Source organism: Myotis myotis, unplaced genomic scaffold (assembly GCF_014108235.1).
Source record: "Myotis myotis isolate mMyoMyo1 unplaced genomic scaffold, mMyoMyo1.p scaffold_m19_p_18, whole genome shotgun sequence".
In the NCBI taxonomy this organism is placed as follows: Eukaryota; Metazoa; Chordata; class Mammalia; order Chiroptera; family Vespertilionidae; genus Myotis; species Myotis myotis.
In genome coordinates, this window is record NW_023416322.1 from 29,230,509 (window position 1) to 29,251,212 (window position 20,704).

General features: G+C 42.4%; 1 protein-coding gene across 8 annotated transcripts in view; it reads left to right on the top strand.

Annotated features, from left to right (window-relative positions):
• Positions 1–19,559, top strand: part of GATAD2B (GATA zinc finger domain containing 2B) — a 77,419-nt gene extending 57,860 nt beyond the window's left edge. For 7 of the 8 annotated variants that reach the window (XM_036342308.1, XM_036342312.1, XM_036342313.1 and 4 more), the window contains 10 exons: positions 562–897; positions 7,366–7,495; positions 8,015–8,146; positions 8,642–8,773; positions 9,139–9,309; positions 10,000–10,315; positions 11,377–11,579; positions 12,663–12,773; positions 12,929–13,046; positions 15,313–19,559. In XM_036342308.1, the coding sequence (XP_036198201.1) occupies positions 562–897; positions 7,366–7,495; positions 8,015–8,146; positions 8,642–8,773; positions 9,139–9,309; positions 10,000–10,315; positions 11,377–11,579; positions 12,663–12,773; positions 12,929–13,046; positions 15,313–15,446 (1,783 nt within the window). In that variant the 3' untranslated portion in view covers positions 15,447–19,559. The remainder of the gene's footprint in view (positions 1–561; positions 898–7,365; positions 7,496–8,014; positions 8,147–8,641; positions 8,774–9,138; positions 9,310–9,999; positions 10,316–11,376; positions 11,580–12,662; positions 12,774–12,928; positions 13,047–15,312) is intronic. The other variant, XM_036342309.1, reaches the window with a different exon arrangement.
• The last annotated feature ends 1,145 nt before the right edge of the window (positions 19,560–20,704 follow it).

Consider the following 20,704-nt stretch of genomic DNA (forward strand, 5'->3'; position numbering starts at 1 on the left):
AAAGCCAAGTATTTTAAGATTTTGAATCTGTGTCTATAGCATTAAGGGCAAATAAAAATGGGCACCTCTAATCCTTGCTATATTCAGACAACTGAGGCTTCATGTTAGATGCTCTTTGTCTAATTCATCTTTCTCATATTTCTCCCTTTATAAGATAGACCAATTTAAGATAATGCATGTGTGTGACCTAAAGAACTTCCCATTCATAAGAGTTTTCCAAGAGGCAAATTTGGCATGAGTGTTAAAGCATCTGACTAGGAGCATGCGTTCACAAAAAGCCAGTCACAAAGGAATGTTTCTTTCTTGAGAGATGTAGGCTCTTCATAGACTATCCAGATGAGTGTAGTGTTTGGTTTCAGGTATCTCTACAGTAAGGACCTAATTGACTGGAGAGTATTTGTAGTTTCTTTAGTTTCTAGGAAGATACAGGGTAGGTTAGCTGAGTTAACTTTAAGCCTCCATGTATATGTTTATGATTCTTCTTAATACCTTTACCACCCCACCCTTATGGACTATTTAAGGGACTTTATTCTGATCTCACTTGTATTTTTCTTGCCACAGGATGGATAGAATGACAGAAGATGCTCTTCGCCTGAATTTATTGAAACGGAGCTTGGACCCAGCAGATGAGCGAGATGATGTCCTGGCCAAGCGACTCAAAATGGAGGGGCATGAGGCCATGGAACGTCTGAAAATGTTGGCATTGCTCAAACGGAAGGATTTGGCAAATCTTGAGGTGTCTCATGAGTTACCCACCAAACAGGATGGCAGTGGTGTCAAGGGCTATGAAGAGAAACTCAATGGGAATCTCAGGCCTCATGGAGACAATAGGATTGCTGGAAGGCCCGGCAAAGAAAACATCAATGATGAGCCTGTGGATATGAGTGCTAGACGGAGGTATGGCTTGGTTCAGCTGTCTTTAGGGATAGGGTTTTCTCATAAAATAAGCCTATGAAAATGGAATGAATTCCAGCAAGAGGAGGGTGTTTTACATCCTAACATATCTTTTTTTTTTTTTTTTTTCCCCTGGCCGGTGTGGCTCCGTTGGAGCACCTTCTCATGGACCAAAGGGTCTCAGGTTCAATTCCCAATCAGGGACATACCTAGGTTGCTGGTTAAATCTCTACTTGGGGCACTTGCAGGATCCATTTTTCTCTCTCCCACTCTCTTCCTCCCTCTCTAAAAACCAAGAAGTAAATAAAATAAAAACATTTTAAAAATTATTTTTTAAAAAGTCTCCCGCCCCCCATGTGTTTTTATTGATTTTTTTAAAAATATATTTTATTGATTTTTTACAGAGAGGAGGGAAGAGGGATAGAGAGTTAGAAACATTGATGAGAGAGAAACATCGATCAGCTGCCTCCTGCACACTCCCTACACTGGGGATGTGCCTGCAACCAAGGTAATGCCCTTGACTGGAATCGAACCTGGGACCCTTTAGTCCGCAGGCCAACTCTCTATCCACGGAGCCAAACCAGTTCGGGCTTTATTGATTTTTTTATTTTTTAGAGTGGAAGGGAGAGGGGAAGAGAGAGAAACCTTGATTGATCAGCAACCTGGGCATCTGCCCTGACTGGGAATGAAGAGATGACCTCTTGGTGCTTGGGATGGCACTCAACCAAATGAGCCACACTGGCCAGGCCTGAATGAAGACAGGGTCTGCCATATGGCTTGACCCTGAATTCCTCTCATTTCTAAATGAAACTAGGTACCTCAAAAATGTGCTTAGCATACAGAGAATCATAGTTTTAACCCTTAAGATAAAGTAGTCCCCTAACCGGGTAGCTCAGTTGGTTAGAGTGTGCCAAGGTTCGATCCCTGGTCAGTGCACATGCAAGAGACAACCAATGAATGCATAAAAATAATTGAAACAGCAAATCAACCTCTCTTTCTCTTTCTCCCTTTCTCTAAAATGAATTTTTTTAAATTTATTTATTATTTTTAAAATATATTTTATTGATTTTTTACAGAGAGGAAGGGAGAGGGATAGAGAGTTAGAAACATCGATGAGAGAGAAACACCAATCAGCTGCCTCCTGCACACCCCCCACTGGGGATGTGCCCGCAACCAAGGTACATGCCCTTAACCGGAATCGAACCTGGGACCTTTCAGTCCGCAGGCCGATGCGCTATCCACTGAGCCAAACCGGTTACGGCTAAAATTTATTTTAAAAAAAGATAAAGTCATTTCTGGATAAAGGAGGCACTACAGTGTTGATACCCCAATTAAAAGTGAATTAATACACACTTTTCTTCTAATCTGATGTCTAATTTAGGAGGAAAAAGCAGTCTTCATCCCAGGTGTTTTAGGATCTGTTTATTCTGGAGTCCCACCTTTTATTACATCAAAAAACATGGGTCCAACTTTTTTTGTGACAAATTATCTCCATGTGGTAATTCTCTACGTTCTTGTTTTATTTGTGCCACTTTTCCCAACATATGCATACACATTCGCTTGTACATGTACACTCATGCTTGTGTTCTCTTTCTTTCACGCACACATAACAACACAAGCACACATTTTTACAGGCTTTTTTTCTGGTTTCTGTCAAGGTTGAGCACTTAAAACTGTGGAGCAAACACTGAGAAGAGGTATCTAGTACTGGCTGAGGGTAGAGGCTACCTTGACAGTGAATCACAGTATAGACAAACCCTAGTTTTAAGAACATTCAGTTTGTTAGGGTTCAGAAACAGCTGGTAGGCATGAGAATTACTCTTCAGTGTTCAGTTGCCTTCCAGTTGACCTAACTTTGTCCTAGCACTGATCTGAAGCAGGATCTTTAAGCTGGACTGATGGAGAAAGAAGAAAGGAGGAATGGTTATAACCTCACCTGGATTTCTTTCTCTACGTTTTAATGTTTACTAACTAGTATTATCCCAGGTCTATCTTTTTAAGAAACACCCAAGGAGGGAACATTATTCTTGGTATAGCATTAAAAACCCTTAGCATTCTGGCTGGTGTGCTCACTTGGTTAAGCATCATCCCATGCACCAAAAGGTCACTAGTTCGATTCCTGATCAGGGCACATACCCAGGTTGTGGGTTCAATCCCCAGTCAGGGTAAGTGCAGGAGGCACCCAATCGATGTTTTTCTGCTCTCTCCCTTCCTCTCTCTGAAAAACCAAGAGAAACTTTTTAAAAAGCAACAACAAAAAACCTTAAGAAATTTCAGATAAATTTTCCAGTGGTCCTGGAAGAGAAAAAAATCCTTGGAAGCTATAGGTAGTGTCAGCAGAATATTATGAAAGTAGGTTAATCCTCAGATCCTTTGGGAAAAAAATAAAGTGAGTGAATGAGATCAGGTACCTGAGCAATCCACTTGCCCCATAATCACTCTTACCCTTCTGGAGCTAGTGACTAATTATATTTCACTGGGGAGGAAGAAGAGGACAAACGGTAGGCGGATTTTTCACATCTTAAATTGGAATTGAAAATGCATTTTTCTTAGAAACATTGTTACACATTTTGGTAAAATCTCATCAGTGGTATTGGGATTATATAATATCACAGATAAATTCTATGTTAAAAACTCAGTTTATCCTAACAACCCTACCATTGCTTTTAATTTTATTTTAGAGGGATGATCTTTTGGAACTTGATCCTCTAGAAAATGGGAATATTTTTTAATGGTCTCCAAGGAAAAAGGCTTGAGTGAACCCTCTAGAACCCCATTCTACTTGGAAAAGTGGGCCCTATTGGCCCATGTCTCTTCACCAGATAAACTGACAGCTATTTCTACTTAGCCCCAAGGTTTCTATAAGAACAAGTAAGATTAGCCCAGTTGGCATGGCTCAGTGGTTGAGCTTCAACCTATGAATCAGAAAGTCATGGTTCGATTCCCAGTCAGGGAACATGCCCGGGTTGCAGGCTCGACCCCCAGTGTGGGCAGTGCAGGAGGCAAGCAATTGATTCTCCCTCACCATTGATGCTATCTCTCTCCCTCTCCCTTCCTCTCTGAAATCAATAAAAACGTATTTTAAAAAAATAATAAGATTAAAAGCAGAAAGAAGGACGTGCTCTTGGCATCATAGCTATATCATAATTGCCTAAGTATTTTTTTTTTTTATCATTTGGCAAGTTACATCTACTATGAAGTAAGGTATATATATGAAACCAGTACTATTGCCGAAACCGGATTGGCTCAGTGGATAGAGCGTCGGCCTGCAGACTCAAGAGTCCCAGGTTCGATTCCGGTCAAGGGCATGTACCTGGGTTGCGGGCACATCCCCAGTGGGAGATGTGCAGGAGGCAGCTGATGGATGTTTCTCTCTCATCAATGTTTCTGACTCTCTATCTCTCTCCCTTCCTCTCTGTAAAAAATCAATAAAATATATTTAAAAAAAAAAAAAAAAAGGAACCAGTACTATTAATATTTTGTAATGCTAGACAGACATGGCAGTTTTCTTTCTGTTTAGTTGTTTTTACTGTGGAATTAATGATTAGGTATTTTATAGCTTCTGGGTATCTGTCAGTCTGAGTCATAGATGATGTCAGCTGTAAGTCTAGCTTTTAATAATATTTCTGTAGCCAGTAGTGTTTCACACTTAGGAACATAAAATATTGTAAATCATATATATGTTGGGGAAAGTAGCCATTTCTGTCCCTAGAAAGTTTAATACATGAGGCCAGAATCCCAGGTCTCAAAAGTTAATTAAAAATTTGAGGAATGAAATTTGACTTGAACTTTGTCTTACCTATTGTGGGTCTAGCTATTATAGGTCTGATTATTTCTGGGAATAAAATACCATTTAGGGTTGTTCTCAGGCATAACTTTTTGATAGATGCCACTCAATTGCAATCCCCATCCAGGAATGTCTCTGCTTGTGTTGTTGCTGGGGAATCCCTAGCAATAGGTAGGTGGCACTCATTTGAGCAAGGAAGAATTTAACTTAGAAATATGTGGTGTGTGTATCCAGCAGGGACCAGAATGGAAAGAGCTTCAGACTGTTGATATAATAAACATTGGGGAATCAAGTAGAAGAAGTAGAAATCTACCAGAGCTCAAAATTATTCAGCCATGTCAGTGTTAGAGATGGTGGGGAGATGAAAGAATATAAAAATGATAAAGTTGCCAAAAAAATGAATTCAACCCTAGCCGGTTTGACTCAGTGGATAGAGCATCAGCCTGGGGACTAAAAGGTCCCAGGTTTCGATTCCCGTCAAGGTAACGTATCTCGGTTGCAGGCTCCTCCCCTACCTGGGCCTTGGTCAGGACTCATGCAGGAGGCAATTGATGTGTCTCTTTCATATTGCTGTTTCTCTCTCTCTTCCCCCCTCCCTTCCACTCTCTCTAAAAATCAATGGAAAAATATCCTCAGGTGAGGATTAACTAAAAAAAAAAAAAAAAAAAAAAAAAAAATTCAAACTTTATTTAGGCCTGACCATTACTCCAGGAATTTGGGGTTAGAGAATGAAAGGTTCTTTTTTCCCCTCTAGTGGCTTCATTTTCTATAACTCCACAGTCTCAGCTTGCTATGTCTGTGACTAGTGATTACACAGGAGACTTGAATAGTTCCCAAAATAGTAATTCCTTTTTTGTTTAATGTATTTTTTATTGATTTGAGACAGAGAGAAACAGAAACACAGATTGATTGCCTCCTATATGCACCCCAACCGGATCCACAACCAGGGTATATACCCTGACCAGGAACCAAACCCGCCACCTTCAATGCTCCAACCAACTGAGCCACACCAACCAGGGCCCTAGATAGTCATTCTTGTTACTCTGTCTTCTTATTCTATTTCCTCAGCTAAATTTTGGTTGATTTTTATAACTTAGTTTACCCTGTAGAGAAATTGAATGCCTGTCCCAACCATCCAGGGTGCGTAGTTTAAAAGACACATGTTGTCAAGCCCTCAGAAATGGTAAAGAAGCTCTCAGGACTAAAGGTCTGTGTGTATTAAGAGTTTGGGTTACATGTTTAAATAAGACCTAAGAACATATTGCTTAGATTTCTGTATTCCAAAATACAGTGAAGAACTCAAGGTCTTAAGTGGTAAATGATGAATGCTATTTTTCATCATCTTAGAGAAATAAGTAGGATTCTTTTTAATTACATATATATAATAGTATTTTTAATTATATAATTAAATATATATATTTAAATATATTTTACTGATTTTTTTATAGAGAGGAAGGGAAAGGGAGAGGAATAGAGTGTTTGAAACATCGATGAGAGGAACATCAATCAGCTGCCTCCTGCACATTCCCCATTGGGGATGTGCCCGCAACCAAGGTACATGCCCTTGACTGGAATCGAACCTAGGACCCTTCAGTCCGCAGGCCGACGCTCTATCCACTGAACCAAACCGGTTAGGGCCATATATATATATATATATTTTTGTTATTATTATTATTATTATTATTATTATTGATTTTAAAGAGGAAGGGAGAGGGAGGGAGAGAGAGAAATACCAATGAAGAGAGAGAATCATTGATCAGCTGCCTCCGGTATGCCCCCCCACTGGGGATGGAGCCCAAAACCTGGGCATGTGCCCTGACCAGGAATCGAACTGTGATCTTTTAGTTCTTAGGTTGATGCTCAACCACTGAGCCATGCTGGCCAGACACAAGTAGAATTCTTTCAAGGCTAGCCCCACAAAGACCAAAACTAAAGTTGTTTAATAAATAAGCTCCAGGAGAACCATTGTGGAAGACAGATTTCAAATTCATTTCTAGACAGTTTCTTTCTGAAGAAAGATACTACGCAGAACTCTGGCAAGTAGATGCAAGTTCCATATATATTTACATCTGGAGTGTCAGTCCTCCAGAAGGCCATAGACATTATATTTGGCATTGTCCATTCCCTCAAGCCAAAGAGAACAGTACCTTCTTTTGCCTTAACTCTTGACAAGGTAAGACTATCATGGAGTTGTGATAAAACCTCCTTTCTTGTAAATCCTCAGATGGTCAGGACCATGTTACTGGTATAATGAGCTATCTCCTTAGCAACATATTAGCTGTACCTGGGGTGGGCAACTAGGCTTTACTGCCTTAAACCCTTCTTCGCCTGTCAAACCAGCCATTTTCTTCTTGCTCCTACTAATGAAACAACCCAAAGGGGAGAGAGGTATAGGGAGAGCATTTAGAATTTTACTTTACTAAGTGTGATGAGAACACTCTTATTTCCATTTCTAAAGCCCATGACTTTGTCTCTGCATCCTCTGTGAGGAATTTAGACAGGAAAAGTCCTTTTGCTGAGGTTTCATCATCACTTTCATTTGAGTGTCTTCTTTATCCTATAATTTGAGTTCTCTGTCATCCCCTGGGTGAATTGGGACAGACCTAAGGTCCCTTGAAGTTTTAAAAACTTTTCTGTGAACTTTCATTGTTGGACATACCTTAATTTTTTTCTTTTCGTGTTAGTGAGCCAGACCGAGGAAGGCTAACTCCCTCCCCAGACATCATTGTTTTATCTGATAATGAGGCTTCCAGTCCCCGTTCCAGCTCCCGAATGGAAGAAAGACTCAAAGCAGCCAACTTAGAGATGTTTAAGGTAAAAAAAAAATTTAAAAAAAGGACAGAAAAAAAGAAATGTTTTTCTTACTCCTATTCTCTCTAATTCTGTAAGTATCCCAGTTCTGTTATTTTTATAGTTATCTGTTAGGTCAAAATACCCATTGATGACACTTTATAAATGACTAGAGGCCCGGTGCATGAGATTTATGCACTGGGGGTGGGAGGTGGGGTCCCTCAGCCTGGCCTGCGCCCTCTCGCAGTCCAGGACCCCTCAGGAGATGTCTGCTGGCAGTGGGGGGTGGGCGGGGGGGGGGGGGGGGGTTGGGTAAGCGGGCAGTCAGACATCCCTTTCACAGCCCGGGATCCCTCGCTCCCTACCACCGGGAGGCTCCTGCCACTGCCTCTGTGCTCGCCAGACCCCAAGAACACAAAGATAACAATCTCATCACCACTTCTGCTACTTGTGGAAGATGAAGGTTTCAGACCTAAAAGAAGGGATCATCTTGCAGGAAGGGACTCTGGGCTACCATAGTTGACAGTCTCCATGTTTCCTTAGGGGAAGGGCATTGAGGAAAGGCAGCAGCTCATCAAGCAGCTGAGGGATGAGTTGCGATTGGAAGAAGCTCGACTAGTGCTGTTAAAGAAACTGAGACAGAGTCAGCTACAGAAAGAGAACGTGGTTCAGAAGGTAATGTGCCCTAGAAATAAGGGACTGGGGAAAGGGGGAGGGGGGGCCGGACGGGACTGGATTGAGAATGGGCTGCCCCAGGTAGATTTTTTTATGTTAGGCCTTAATAAAAAAAACTTTGATTCTCTATTCCCCCCCCCCCCCTTCATTTTCCCTCCTGGTCAGTGGGAGCTTCACACTGACAAGAATTTTTAAAGTTTAGAAGTGTATTGCCTAGCCAGTGTGGCTCAATTTGTTGAGCATTTATCTATGAACCAGTAGGTCACGGTTCAATTCCCAGTCAAGGCACATGCCTGGGTTGTGGGCTCAATCCTCAGTAGGGTTGTGCAGGAGGCAGCTGATCGATGATTCTCATCATTGATGTTTCTATATCTCTCTCCCTCTCCCTTCCTCTCTGAAATCAATAAAAATTAAAAAAAAAAAAGTTTAGAAGTGTACCAAGTTTATACCTCTTCAGCCTTTTCCAGTTGTCTCATTTTCTATTCTCTTTCCCAGACTCCAATTGTACAGAATGCAGCGTCTATTGTTCAGCCATCTCCTGCCCATGTTGGACAGCAGGGCCTATCCAAGCTTCCCTCCCGGCCTGGGGCCCAGGGGGTTGAACCTCAGAATTTAAGAACATTACAGGTATGTGACCCATAGTGGGATCTTAGTGTCAGAGGGCCATGAAATAGGTGTTATTACTACAGGCAATCCTGTTGGTCCTCTGTGGCCTGATTGAGTCTGCAGTAGGATGAATAACCCCCATCTTTCCACTCTAGTTTTTCTTCTCTAGAGAAGGTTTTCAGTTTAGCCCTTTTCCATATAGATTAGATAGCTTATACAAAAAAAAAAGGCCAGGGAATTTCTAGTGACTAATAAGGGTTTACAGTGATGGTATACTTATTCTATATTTCTACTCAGCTACGTATTATAAATAATGTTTTCCCTTTCACGTTTTGTGGGGCATTTTATCACCTATGACTAGTTCTTTTCCTTTTCTTCCCTTTCAGGGTCATAGTGTCATTCGTTCAGCAACCAATACCACCCTCCCACACATGTTGATGTCTCAGCGTGTTATTGCACCAAACCCAGCCCAGCTACAGGGTCAGCGCGGCCCGCCTAAGCCTGGCCTCGTACGCACCACAACACCCAATATAAACCCCGCCATCAATTACCAGCCGGTAAGAGAGAGCCCTATGTGGTGACACAGAAATCTTTTATTTGCTTTCCCTGTTGAAAGAACTGTAGGTTTTACGTTTTTGGACAGATAGAAATTAAGACAACAAGGAAAATTTTGATGGAACTTGGACAACTATCCCCAAAAGTGGAAGCACTGAGGGAATTACATGAAAGTAGGGGTGGAAAAAAGAAATTATACCAGTAAAGCATAATGAGCTAACATTGTCTAGAACAGGGGTCCTCAAACTTTTTAAACGGGGCCAGTTCACTGTCCCTCAGACCGTTGGAGGGCCGGACTGTAGTCTAAAAAAAAACTATGAACAAATTCCTATGCACACTGCACATATCTTATTTTGAAGTAAAAAAACAAAACGGGAACAAATACAATATTTGTATTTGCATGTGGCCCGCGGGCCGTAGTTTGAGGACCCCTGGTCTAGAAGATAGATAGAAGTCTCTAGGGAATATTTTTATTTTTCCCTTAGCAGTTTTAGCTCAGTCACTATCATTTTTCTTTCCTGTGTGCTGTAGTTTTTTTTTCAATGAAGAAATTGGACACCTCCTGCCTTTTTCTTAGTTTGGGGGAAGCTAGGTAGTCTAAACTAAGATCAAATAATGTTCTCTGCCACAAAAACAAGAATTGGTCCTTTCTCCCACATATCATCACTGACCCTGTACTAAATCTATTTCAGCAGTCAAGTTCTTCTGTTCCCTGTCAGCGCACAACATCCTCTGCCATCTATATGAATCTTGCCTCCCATATCCAGCCAGGGACCGTGAACAGAGTGTCCTCACCACTTCCTAGCCCCAGCGCCATGACTGATGCTGCCAACTCACAGGCTGCAGCCAAATTGGCTCTTCGTAAACAGCTGGAAAAGACACTCCTGGAGATTCCACCCCCTAAACCTCCTGCTCCCTTGCTTCACTTTCTGCCTAGTGCAGCTAACAGCGAGTTCATCTACATGGTAGGCTTGGAAGAAGTCGTACAAAGTGTTATCGACAGCCAAGGTAAGACTTTTTTTTCTCTAGTCAGTCTTAATCTAAGCAAGAGGTTGCCAAGCCTGGTTGACATAAGCAGAGTATCACAGGATATTGTGTAATATTAAATAACCTCTTCTACTATATATATTGTGTATTTTTTGTCTCTTGTGTATTTTTGCAGTGTATTGTTTTAAATGGTGCCTAGCATAATTCATACATAATTTGATGACTAGAACACTTATTTTGTTTTGGTGTTGAGTTGTACTTTTTTTTTTTTTTTAATTGATTTCAGAGAGGAAGGGAGAGGGAAAAAGAGATAGAAACATCAATAATGAGAGAGAATCATTGATCAGCCGCTTTTCTGCACATCCCCCCACTGGGAATTGAGCCCGAAACCAGGCATGTGCCATGACCCAGAATCAAACTGTGACCTCCTGGTTCATGGTCCACGCTCAACCACAGAGCCAGGTTGGCCAGGCTAGAACACTTACCTTTTAATGTCGGTGTTTATGGGGCATTGTGCTACGTTCTTATATTCAGTCCCTGTCATTAAGTTATTAAGCCTGAATTTCCAAACATACAAGTTTAAGGGAATACCTGACAGTAAAGTGTCTAAAGGGCTCAATATTGGCTAGGAATAGATCATAAAGTGAATCATTTAAACACTGATAACTAAAACTTATAAACACATGTGATAAAGATAAATGTAATCTGAGGTAAAGCAGTGCTAAAAAGCAAAAGTATTGGCTGAGTTAGCTGGAGTCCTTTGAATCTAAATTGGCACTTTTTGGAATGGTATAATAATAAGAAATCAGAAGACTCAGGTTCTTATGCCAGCTTTGTTATTTAGGAACTATGTTTCTTAAATTTTGTTTGCTCCTTTGTAAATGGGAATGGTACTATCTGAATTCACTAAAGTTATGCTGTTACAATCAAAGGAAATAAAGTATTTTTATAGAGTATTATTTTTGTAGAGTCTCTTTCTTAATTCAGGAAAGTAAACTCCTGGAAAAAGATTCCTTTGATGAAGAGAAACGAGATAGAGAGGAAATGTGAAACCACTGATTATTCTTCTTGTTGGCATCTAGGCAAAAGCTGTGCCTCACTTCTGCGGGTTGAACCCTTTGTTTGTGCCCAGTGCCGCACAGATTTCACCCCTCACTGGAAGCAAGAGAAGAATGGTAAGATTCTATGTGAGCAATGTATGACCTCCAACCAGAAGAAGGCTCTAAAAGCTGAACACACCAACCGGCTGAAAAACGCTTTTGTTAAAGCCCTACAACAGGAACAGGTAAGAATTCTGACTTCTCACCAGTGACTTGTCTAGGTTGGGTTGTCCCTAAAGATAATTACTTCTAATTTAGAGGAGCTATCTATGTGATCCTCACAGTCCTGGCGATTTGGTTTCTGGATTGAAGTTCCTAGAACCTAGAGGCCGTGGTTCCCTTTTTTCCTACTTAACCATTCTCTTTCCCATTTCCATTTGATTATTTCTGATTGGATAAGAGCACAGTGAGTGATATATAATGACTGAGTTTAAGGGAAAGGGACAGAAAGCTTGAGACTCTTGCCTTTCCCTAATAACACTAAAGAAATTTATTCTCAACTTTGTTTCCTCCTCAAACAAATGGATTTTAATGGGAGGGATTTGTATTTGTATTGGAAATCTCTTTGAGAGAAGTAATTATCTGCAGTCCATATTTGACGAAGAAATGACAATGGAAAGTGTAGATATAAAGTAGTCCAGTGAAGACTAGTGGGGCTAGAGTGTGTGAATACCATCTATAGTATCAACCCTTTGAGTGCCAACCAATATCCTAGGAACTATGCTAAAATTGCCAAGGCATTTTTGCTGATTTTCCTTAGGTGCCATCTGTCAATAAAGAGTGAACTACTAGCATTTAATAGTGACACTGCAGGAGGAGCGGGATAGCGCTCCCGGCACTCTAGGGGTTAATATAATGAATCTATCTTGAAGAGGGGAGGATGTGTTGGGAAACTCAGATTCTTTTCCTCTATCACATTTTCCACCCATCAGACCCTTTGGGTAACATCATGAATCTTCTGGAAAATGGTAGACAGGAGTCAAAAATAAAACCTCAATAACTCATCAGTTTTAATTATATAGGTCAGCTCATCACCACTACCCAGCCAGCTTCTGAAAGCCAGCTTTCCAGGAGAGAGGGGCCGCTTAATCAGTGAAGCATGTAGGCTACTTGTACCCTGATATCTTAGTGCACTGTACCCCACCAAACTCTATGGCCTTTTTTATATCCCTTCAACTAGCTGGCAGCAATAGAGATAAGACCTCTAGGTTTTCTGGTTAGGAAATTGGGTGCTGTCCTGCCCAATTTGACCTGATGACTCCCAACAGGAAATTGAACAGCGATTACAGCAGCAGGCAGCCCTCTCCCCCACTACGGCTCCAGCTGTGTCCAGTGTCAGTAAACAAGAGACCATAATGAGACATCATACACTTCGGCAGGTGAGGAATTATCTCGGGTTTGTCAGCTATTTATCCCAACTGGTTTTTCCTTCTGCAGAAAGTCATACTATAATCTTGCACTTTCATGTTCTTACTCCCCCACTTAAACTTTCCATATGGCAAAGTTGTGATGAACTGTCTCCTCATCGTTGCAGGCTCCACAGCCCCAAAGCAGCCTCCAGCGTGGCATACCCACATCTGCCCGTTCCATGCTTTCCAACTTTGCACAGGCACCCCAGCTGTCTGTGCCAGGGGGCCTCCTTGGTATGCCAGGTAAGAAGGGTTGATCTGAGAACTTTTCTCAGGGATTAACTAGTTAGTACACAATGCTATAGCAGCCCCTTCAGGTAAATTGTCCTTCTTTTGTTTTCTGCTCTTTCTTTAGGTCCTACTCCCTTCCCTCTTTTTTTATATGACAAATTTTTTAAATCTTCATTACTGAAAGCATTACATATGCTCCTTTTTTTTCTCCATTGACCCCCTTCACCCTAGGCCTTCACCATACTATTGTCTATATCCATGGGTTAGGCATATATGCATACAAGGTCTTTGGTTGATTATCTCCCATCCACCCACCCTTCCCCACCTTTCCTCAGAGATTTTGCACTCTGTTCCATGCTTCCATGTTTCTGGATCCACTCTGTTCTTCAGTTTATCATGCTAACTAGATTTCTACATATGAGTGAGGTCATGTGATACTTGACTTTCTCTGACTGACTTATTTCACTTAGCATGATACTCTCCAGGTCCCTCCATGCTGTCTCAAAGGGTAAGAGATTTTTCTTTTTTAGTGCTGCATAGTATTCCACTGTACCACAGCTTTTTTATCTACTTGTCTACTGATGGGTACTTGGACTGTTTCCATATCTTAGAAACATATCTTATTGTGAAATGTGCTCCTATGAACATAGGGGTGCATACATTCTTTCTGATTGGTGTTTTGGATTTCTTAGGATATATTCCTAGAAGTGGGATCACTGGGTTAAATGGCAGTTCCATATTTAAATTTTTGAGGGAACTCCATACTGTTTTCCATAATGGCCGCACCAGTCTGCATTCCCACCAGCATTGTACTACTAGGGTTCTCTTTTCTCCACATCCTCCCCAGCACTTGTCATTTGTTGATGGTAGCCATTCTGACAGGTGTGAGGTAACACCTCATTGTCATTTTAATTTGCATCTCTGATGATCAGTGGCTTTGAGCATTTTTCATATGTCTCTTAGCCACCTGTATGTCCACTTTGGAGAAGTGTCTTTTTAGGTCCTTTGCCCATTTTTTAATTGGATTGTTTCTCTTTCTTTTAAGTTGTATTACTTCCTTATATATTTTGGATATTAACCCTTATCAGATGTGTCATTGCCAAATATGTTCTCCCAAACAGTGGGCTCCCTTTTCATTTTGTTGGTTTCTTTTGCTATAGTCCCATTTTTTAATTTTCTCCTTTGTTTGCTTTGCCCTAGAACAGTGATGGCGAACCTTTTGAGCTTGGCGTGTCAGCATTTTGAAAAACCCTAACTTAACTCTGGTGCTGTGTCACATATAGAAATTTTTTGATATTTGCAACCATAGTAAAACAAAGACTTATATTTTTGATATTTTATATATTTAAATGCCATTTAACAAAAATCAACCAAAAAAATGAGTTCGCGTTTCACCTCTGACATGCGTGTCATAGGTTCACCATCACTGCCCTAGAAGATGTATCCATAAACATATTGCTATGGAGATGTCTGAGATTTGCTGCCTATGGTTTCTTCTAGGATTTTTATGGTTTCACAACTTACATTTAAGTCCTTTACCCATTTTTAGTTTATTCCTGTGTATGGTGTAAGTTGGTGGTCTAGTTTCATTTTTTTTGCATGTATCTGTTCAATTTTCCCAACGCCATTTATTGAAGAGACTGTCTTGACTCTATTGTATGCTCTTGCCTCCTTTGTCAAATATTAATGGAGCGTAATGGCTTGTGTCAATTTCTGGGGTCTGTTCTGTTCCATTGACCTATATGCCTTATATGGCAAATGTTTGCTAAATTTATATTACATGCTAAGCACAGTGTACTAGGGTTTTGGTGGTGAAACTGACAAAGTCCCTGCCATTAGAAATTTAATGTCTAATTTGCCCCCTTGGTGGGCATGTGGTTATTGATGTCTTTTGGCTAGAACTGCAGAACCAGCTGTCCTAATCCTGTTTGATCCAGGGTTGCCTTTCCATGGTCAGCAGCCCCAAACCAAAGCAGATTCGATGATTTCGTCTCTTTGTCTTGGTTATTTTCTCCTCACCACTGTTTTCTTTGACTCGCCTATATCATCAAGACGTCATGTCTATTATTCTTGAAGGATTGAAGTTTCAGGAAGACCTCTTTCCCTAAAGCTTAGAGCAAAGGGGTAGTTGCTACTGAAATAAAGTTAACTGAGTCTGGACAGAAGTAGGCAGCTTCTAATATTTTCTCCCCATCTCCAGCTCTGCAGCCCTAAGTAGCAGAAGAAGGTGTCATTTCCTTTTTAATACCTGCCCTCCACTTTTGTCTCCTGGGTCTAGGTGTCAACATTGCATACTTGAACACTGGCATCGGAGGACACAAAGCCCCCAGTTTGGCAGACCGACAGCGGGAATACCTTTTAGACATGATCCCTCCCCGGTCTATATCGCAATCCATTAGTGGACAGAAATAACGCCTGTTCCACTTGTACTGCCCCAACCTTGAATCCTTTACCCCTCTCCTCTCCCTTTGGCCCTAACTTCCGTCGCATGCAGTGCCTGTACTGGTGCCTACCATACACGGAAAACAAAACAGAAGACAAAAAATAGAAATCAGCAAGAAAACACAAGCCCTGCCCCACCACCTCCCCTTTATTTCATACTGCTGCGATCTGTTCTTCTGCCGCTCTGTCTTCTCTCTTCAGTTTTCTTATAACAGTGAGGTGAATATTCACCTCTGGTAGAAGTGAGAATGAGGTCCTGGGGAGAAATTTAAGCCCTCTGACGTGTGTTTCTAAAGTTTGTTTTTATGCTATAATGATAATTACTATTTTTAATGATGTTGTGTGTCCTCCCTTTGTTCAGTGGACGGTTAAACCTTTTTTATTCCCCCAATATTTTTTTTTCTCTCTTTTTTTTTTTTGTCCTTTTTCCCCCCCCTTTTCTTTTTCTTTTTCTTTTTTTTTTTTTTTAATAAACACAAATGACATTCAGTTAAATAGTAGGCGCATTGCAGTAGGGTCCCAGCTGCCAGGTAGAGCATGGCCAGGAGTATTAGGGCAGAGTCTTATGCACTTAACCAGGGGAGATGGTGGCATCAACCAAGGAGAAACCGCACATCCACTGTGGAGTCTCTGGATTGGACAGTTCGGGAGGCAGCGTTAGTATTTAAGTCGGGCTCTAAGCACGAGGGGGAAGAGCCTGGAGGGAGAAGCTTTAAAACTTAACCACCCTACAGTTGGCTCAGAGAAGGGGGAGAAGGGAGCATGATGATGAGCATAATGTTGAGCCAAGGAAGACTGATGCCAGGTCCTAGCCACCTGGATGCTGGGGATAAGATTGGTCTCCTGAGCTTAGTGGAGTCGTGGAAGTCTATTCCAGGCCAACTAGCCCAAAATAATAATTTCATCTTATTTTCTTATAAAAATTGTCCTTATCCCCCACTTTTTTTATCCTAGTAACCACAGCCCCATTTGTACTATAGGGGAATGGCTGTTCCCAGCCTGAGTTTATTGGGTGACCTAGAGTTGGGATGGGCATGAAATGATAAAGGGAGGAAATAGACTTAGAGGAAGGAAGAAGGGCTTTCTCTCCTGACAGTTGAGGTTCACATTTGTCTGTCTTCACCCTCTGAGTGCCAGGAGGTGAGGGTGAGGGCACCTAATCAAGTTGGAGTCTTGCCCTGACCCTGCTGCATTGACTGCAGAGCCAACTGCTCAGAACCAGACCATTCATGTCCAAACCAGCTTTAGGCCTCTGCTAGAAAATTAATTGTTGCCACCCACCCCCCCGAATTCTATTCATTGTGCCCCGCCCCCTTCCTTAAGTGCTACTAATGTAGAAAATGAATTTAATTGTGCAATGTTGCTGTTCTGGGGATTGGGGAGATTAGTATCCCATTTATTTATACGGTGGGGACCCAGCTGTTTTTGAGGTAAGAGAAGTCCCATAAAAGCGGGGTTTCTGCTCTCACAGTGTACACCCACCTGCCTCTCCAGCTCTAAAAGCTACCACAGTGCTGGAAAGGGATACTCTCAGCAGAGAGGTGTGAAGAGTTGTTTAACATTTTGCCCTTGAAAGCCACCTGGGGAAGTTCCCCCACTTTTATTTTTTAAAATTAAATAATTTTTTTAAAATAAGAAGGCACTTTTAAAATTAACACACACACAAACTGCACATCTTCCCTATAAAGTTTGGGGATGGGATGGGAGAAGGAGCTAGAATTAGGCTCAGTTCTCCCCACTCTGGCCTCTATTCCCCATACTCCAGAGCCACTGTGGGTGATTATACTGGCCCTACAAGGCCTTCCTGGCTTTTTTCTTTCCTCCCTCCCCCCAAATTCATTGAGCACTTAATAAAGGAGCAGAGCTACAGCCGATGTCTGTGCTCCCCCAGTGGTGAAATGATCTGGAAGCTAGACACTAGTAACAGGTAGTGATGGGGTTGTTTCAAGTATTTTTCTGGGGAATGTGTTACCCCAACTGTAAGTGGTGGGAGGGGGGTGTTAATGGAACTGGGTGTGGTATTATTTTAAAATTATATATATATATATATAAAGATATATTCTTACATCTCTTCTTTGCCCTCTGTGCTTTGAAAGCACTGGATAAATCGTTTGGTTTTGCTTTTCTGTCTTCCATGAAATTGGAAGCTTTTTTTAAAAAAAAATATTTTCCCTACAAGTCATCTTGCCTTGTGGCATGTCTGTCTAGCCCCTCCCCCGCCCCCCATGATGAAGTGCCATTTCTGTTATGTCTCCCCTCCCCCAGCTCAGAGGTGCTCAGAGGTACGAGGTGCCCAAGTTTGTCAGTTGAGATTAAAAATAAGAAACAGAGAATGTGCAATATCGTTTGGCATGGGTCTGTCCCTGCCCTGAACTGAGCCCCTTCCCTGGGAGCCAGGCCACCTTTGGATGGTGTTTGGAAGTAAGATGTGTAGAGAAAGGGGGACGATGGGGAAGGAAAACCTATAGTTGAGTGCCTGCCAAGGTGCTGAGGCAATGGGAGAGAGGGTGGAGTCTTTCCTGTTTTTATCCCCTCAGGGTCAGTTACATAGAGGCTGCTTATTCACTAGTAAAGCTCCATGACCCTTTGCTCAATCGCTGAGGTTTGATTTCTTACCCTCTCTTCTCATTTTCATATCCTTCCCAGGGATTAGTGATGGGGGTAAGGATTCCCTAAATCATGGTAAAGTATTAGCCTTCCACCTCCGTCCTTCCCTCCCCCCCCCCTGTCTTCCTCATTTCTCTACTTTTTCATCACTGATTGCCTTGAGTCCCTCCAAGCCTATTGTTGCTGTTCATCATCCGCAGGCCTTGGGCCCCATAGACACTAAGCTAAAGATAGGAGGAAAGACCCTCTATTCAGAGTTATCCTTTACCCCTGGAGCTCTGAAGCTCAGGGTAATATAGTGAGGATCCCACTAGTTCTGCCTGGCTTTCTCCAACCCCAAAGCCTCTAAAAGTCGTAGTTTATTGATGGTGGCTTACTCCCTAGAAGCCGGAAACGGGTGGATGAGTGGTAAGGCTTGGGTAAAGCTGAGGGACTGAGGTCCTTATTTGTCTCTCTTTTATTTTTCTTTTCTTTTCTTTTTTTTTCTTTTTTCTTTTTTCACTTGACCACAGCATCTGGACTTCCTTCATCCCTGGAATAAGTATTTTTTTCCACATTTTTGTATGTATGTATGGTAGACATATTTTTTTTAAAACAGAGATGTGTTCCTGCTTTGGTTATCTTTCCTTTCCCCTTTAAAAATAATTAGCTATAGAACTGCTTTGTAAAGATGCTTCTTGATATTTTACTTTTGTTCCTTTCCCCCCTCCACTCCCTTTTCTCCCCATTCCTCCAGAAGGCATAACCCTTCTCTCCACCCCACCCCCACCCCAGTCCTAGGCTCCCTTCCCCTCCAACAAAACCTTCATTAGCTTATGATATTTGCTGCCGAGATGTTATAACAAGGACTCATTCGTGTATATAAGCTATTTCTTGATTCATTTAAAAGGAATTGTACATTGTGTAGAAAAAAAAAAGCTGAAAAAGAGAAAAAAAAGCCCTAGCCATGGATATTGTGAAACCGTGTTATGTCATTTTGTAATGTGCCCGTTTGTGTATGATCCGTGCAAAAGGGTTTCTGGGGCAGGGGAGGAGGGAGGGGGCAGGGCTGGGGAGAGCGGTCGGAGAGTGGGCCGGGCCCAGCACACAGACTGGCAGCTGCTCCCACCCCGTCCCTCCTCAGAGAAGCCCCCCCCACCACCCACCCCGCATTTGTGCCTTGCCTCCCCACCCTGGAGCATTCCCTCCGGGTCACCAGCACTGCCTCGCAGAGCCCACTCCCTACCCTAACCTGCCCGCCCTCTCTACCCCCCAGCATTAGGGTGACACTGTGGGGAAGTGCTGGGGTTGGAAGGTAGCTGAGGAATGGGGCAGTTCCTGGGGGCATTGAAACCAAGTATTATGAATTGTAATTGTATTTGCACTGTTTTTTTCCCCCCTCTTACTGCATCAGCATATATACAATATACCTATATAACAAAATTTAGTGTCAAGCTTTCTTATGCAAGGGATTTCCCCTACCTCACCCCCCCCCCCCAAAAAAAAGAATCTAGTTTCATGGGCCTTTGATGGGGGGGATTGCCAGGGGACGATAGAAAGGACTTTAACAAGTCATCCTAAGAAAGTCTCACCTAGGGAAAGCCCTATCCATCTTTGTAAATTGGGGTGCGGCTGGGCTTCTATGAAAGCTAAGGCCCCTAGTCCAGACGTGAGAGTGAAGAGAACCACAACACAAAGTGGGGTGTGGTGGTGGCACAGTCGAAGACCTGGGGTCTAGTCCCAAATTGTCCTACTGATTGTTACGGTAGAATTAATGTTCTGGGCCTCAGTTTTCTTGTTTGTGAAATTACAGTGGAAATCACCTTGCCACCAAGTTAATGCTATGCTTCTTTCTCCAGCCTGCGAACAGCTTGAGGTGAGGAGAACGTTGGGCTGAAAACCAGGGAGAAAGTCAGAGTAACTATGCTAAAGTGGTTATATGTGTGACAGGGCCCTGGGAGAGCTGCCAGGTTTCTGCTGTGGCTTGGTTTGGGAAAGGCAGCAGAGTGGTGTCTAGGACATCAGTAAACCTGTGACATCCTTGCCCTATGCCTCTAGTCATTTGAGGGTATGGACCAGGCCTCAGGCCGAACCTCACAAGCAGCCACAGGATCCTTAAGGGTGGGGCTGACCAGTGAATGCCCCAGGTTAGTGGTCTCGTGACTTACACCCTTTTTGAGCTACTGGTTGTGAAATGTCCCATCATCTTGGTGACACAGTAGGAGAGCTCCAACACAGTCCCCATCTTGTCTCCTTCCCTCATATCTCATCTGAACCCCCTAAAGACAGCTCTCACACAGCCTTCTCTTTCAGGGGCCCAACTTCCCCACAGCCTGGGCTGAGTACTCCACACACACGTTAGGTTCTTGGCTGGTAAAGCCTGGAGAGGACGATGGATGAGGCCCTGATGAAGGTGGAAGGATAGACCGGGGTGGAGGGTGGGGAGCAGGGAGGTGGGATGGGGAATGGCCTTCTCTGAATGGTGGGGTGGGTGGGAGGGGACAAGACCCTTTTGCACAACCCTCTTTTAAGTTTCCTTTTTTTTTTTTAACGCATTCTAATTTTCTGCATTGTGTTTGGGAATTAAAGTGAAAAAAACTAAGACCAATAGAAACTGGGTTTCAAAAAGGCAAATACACTCC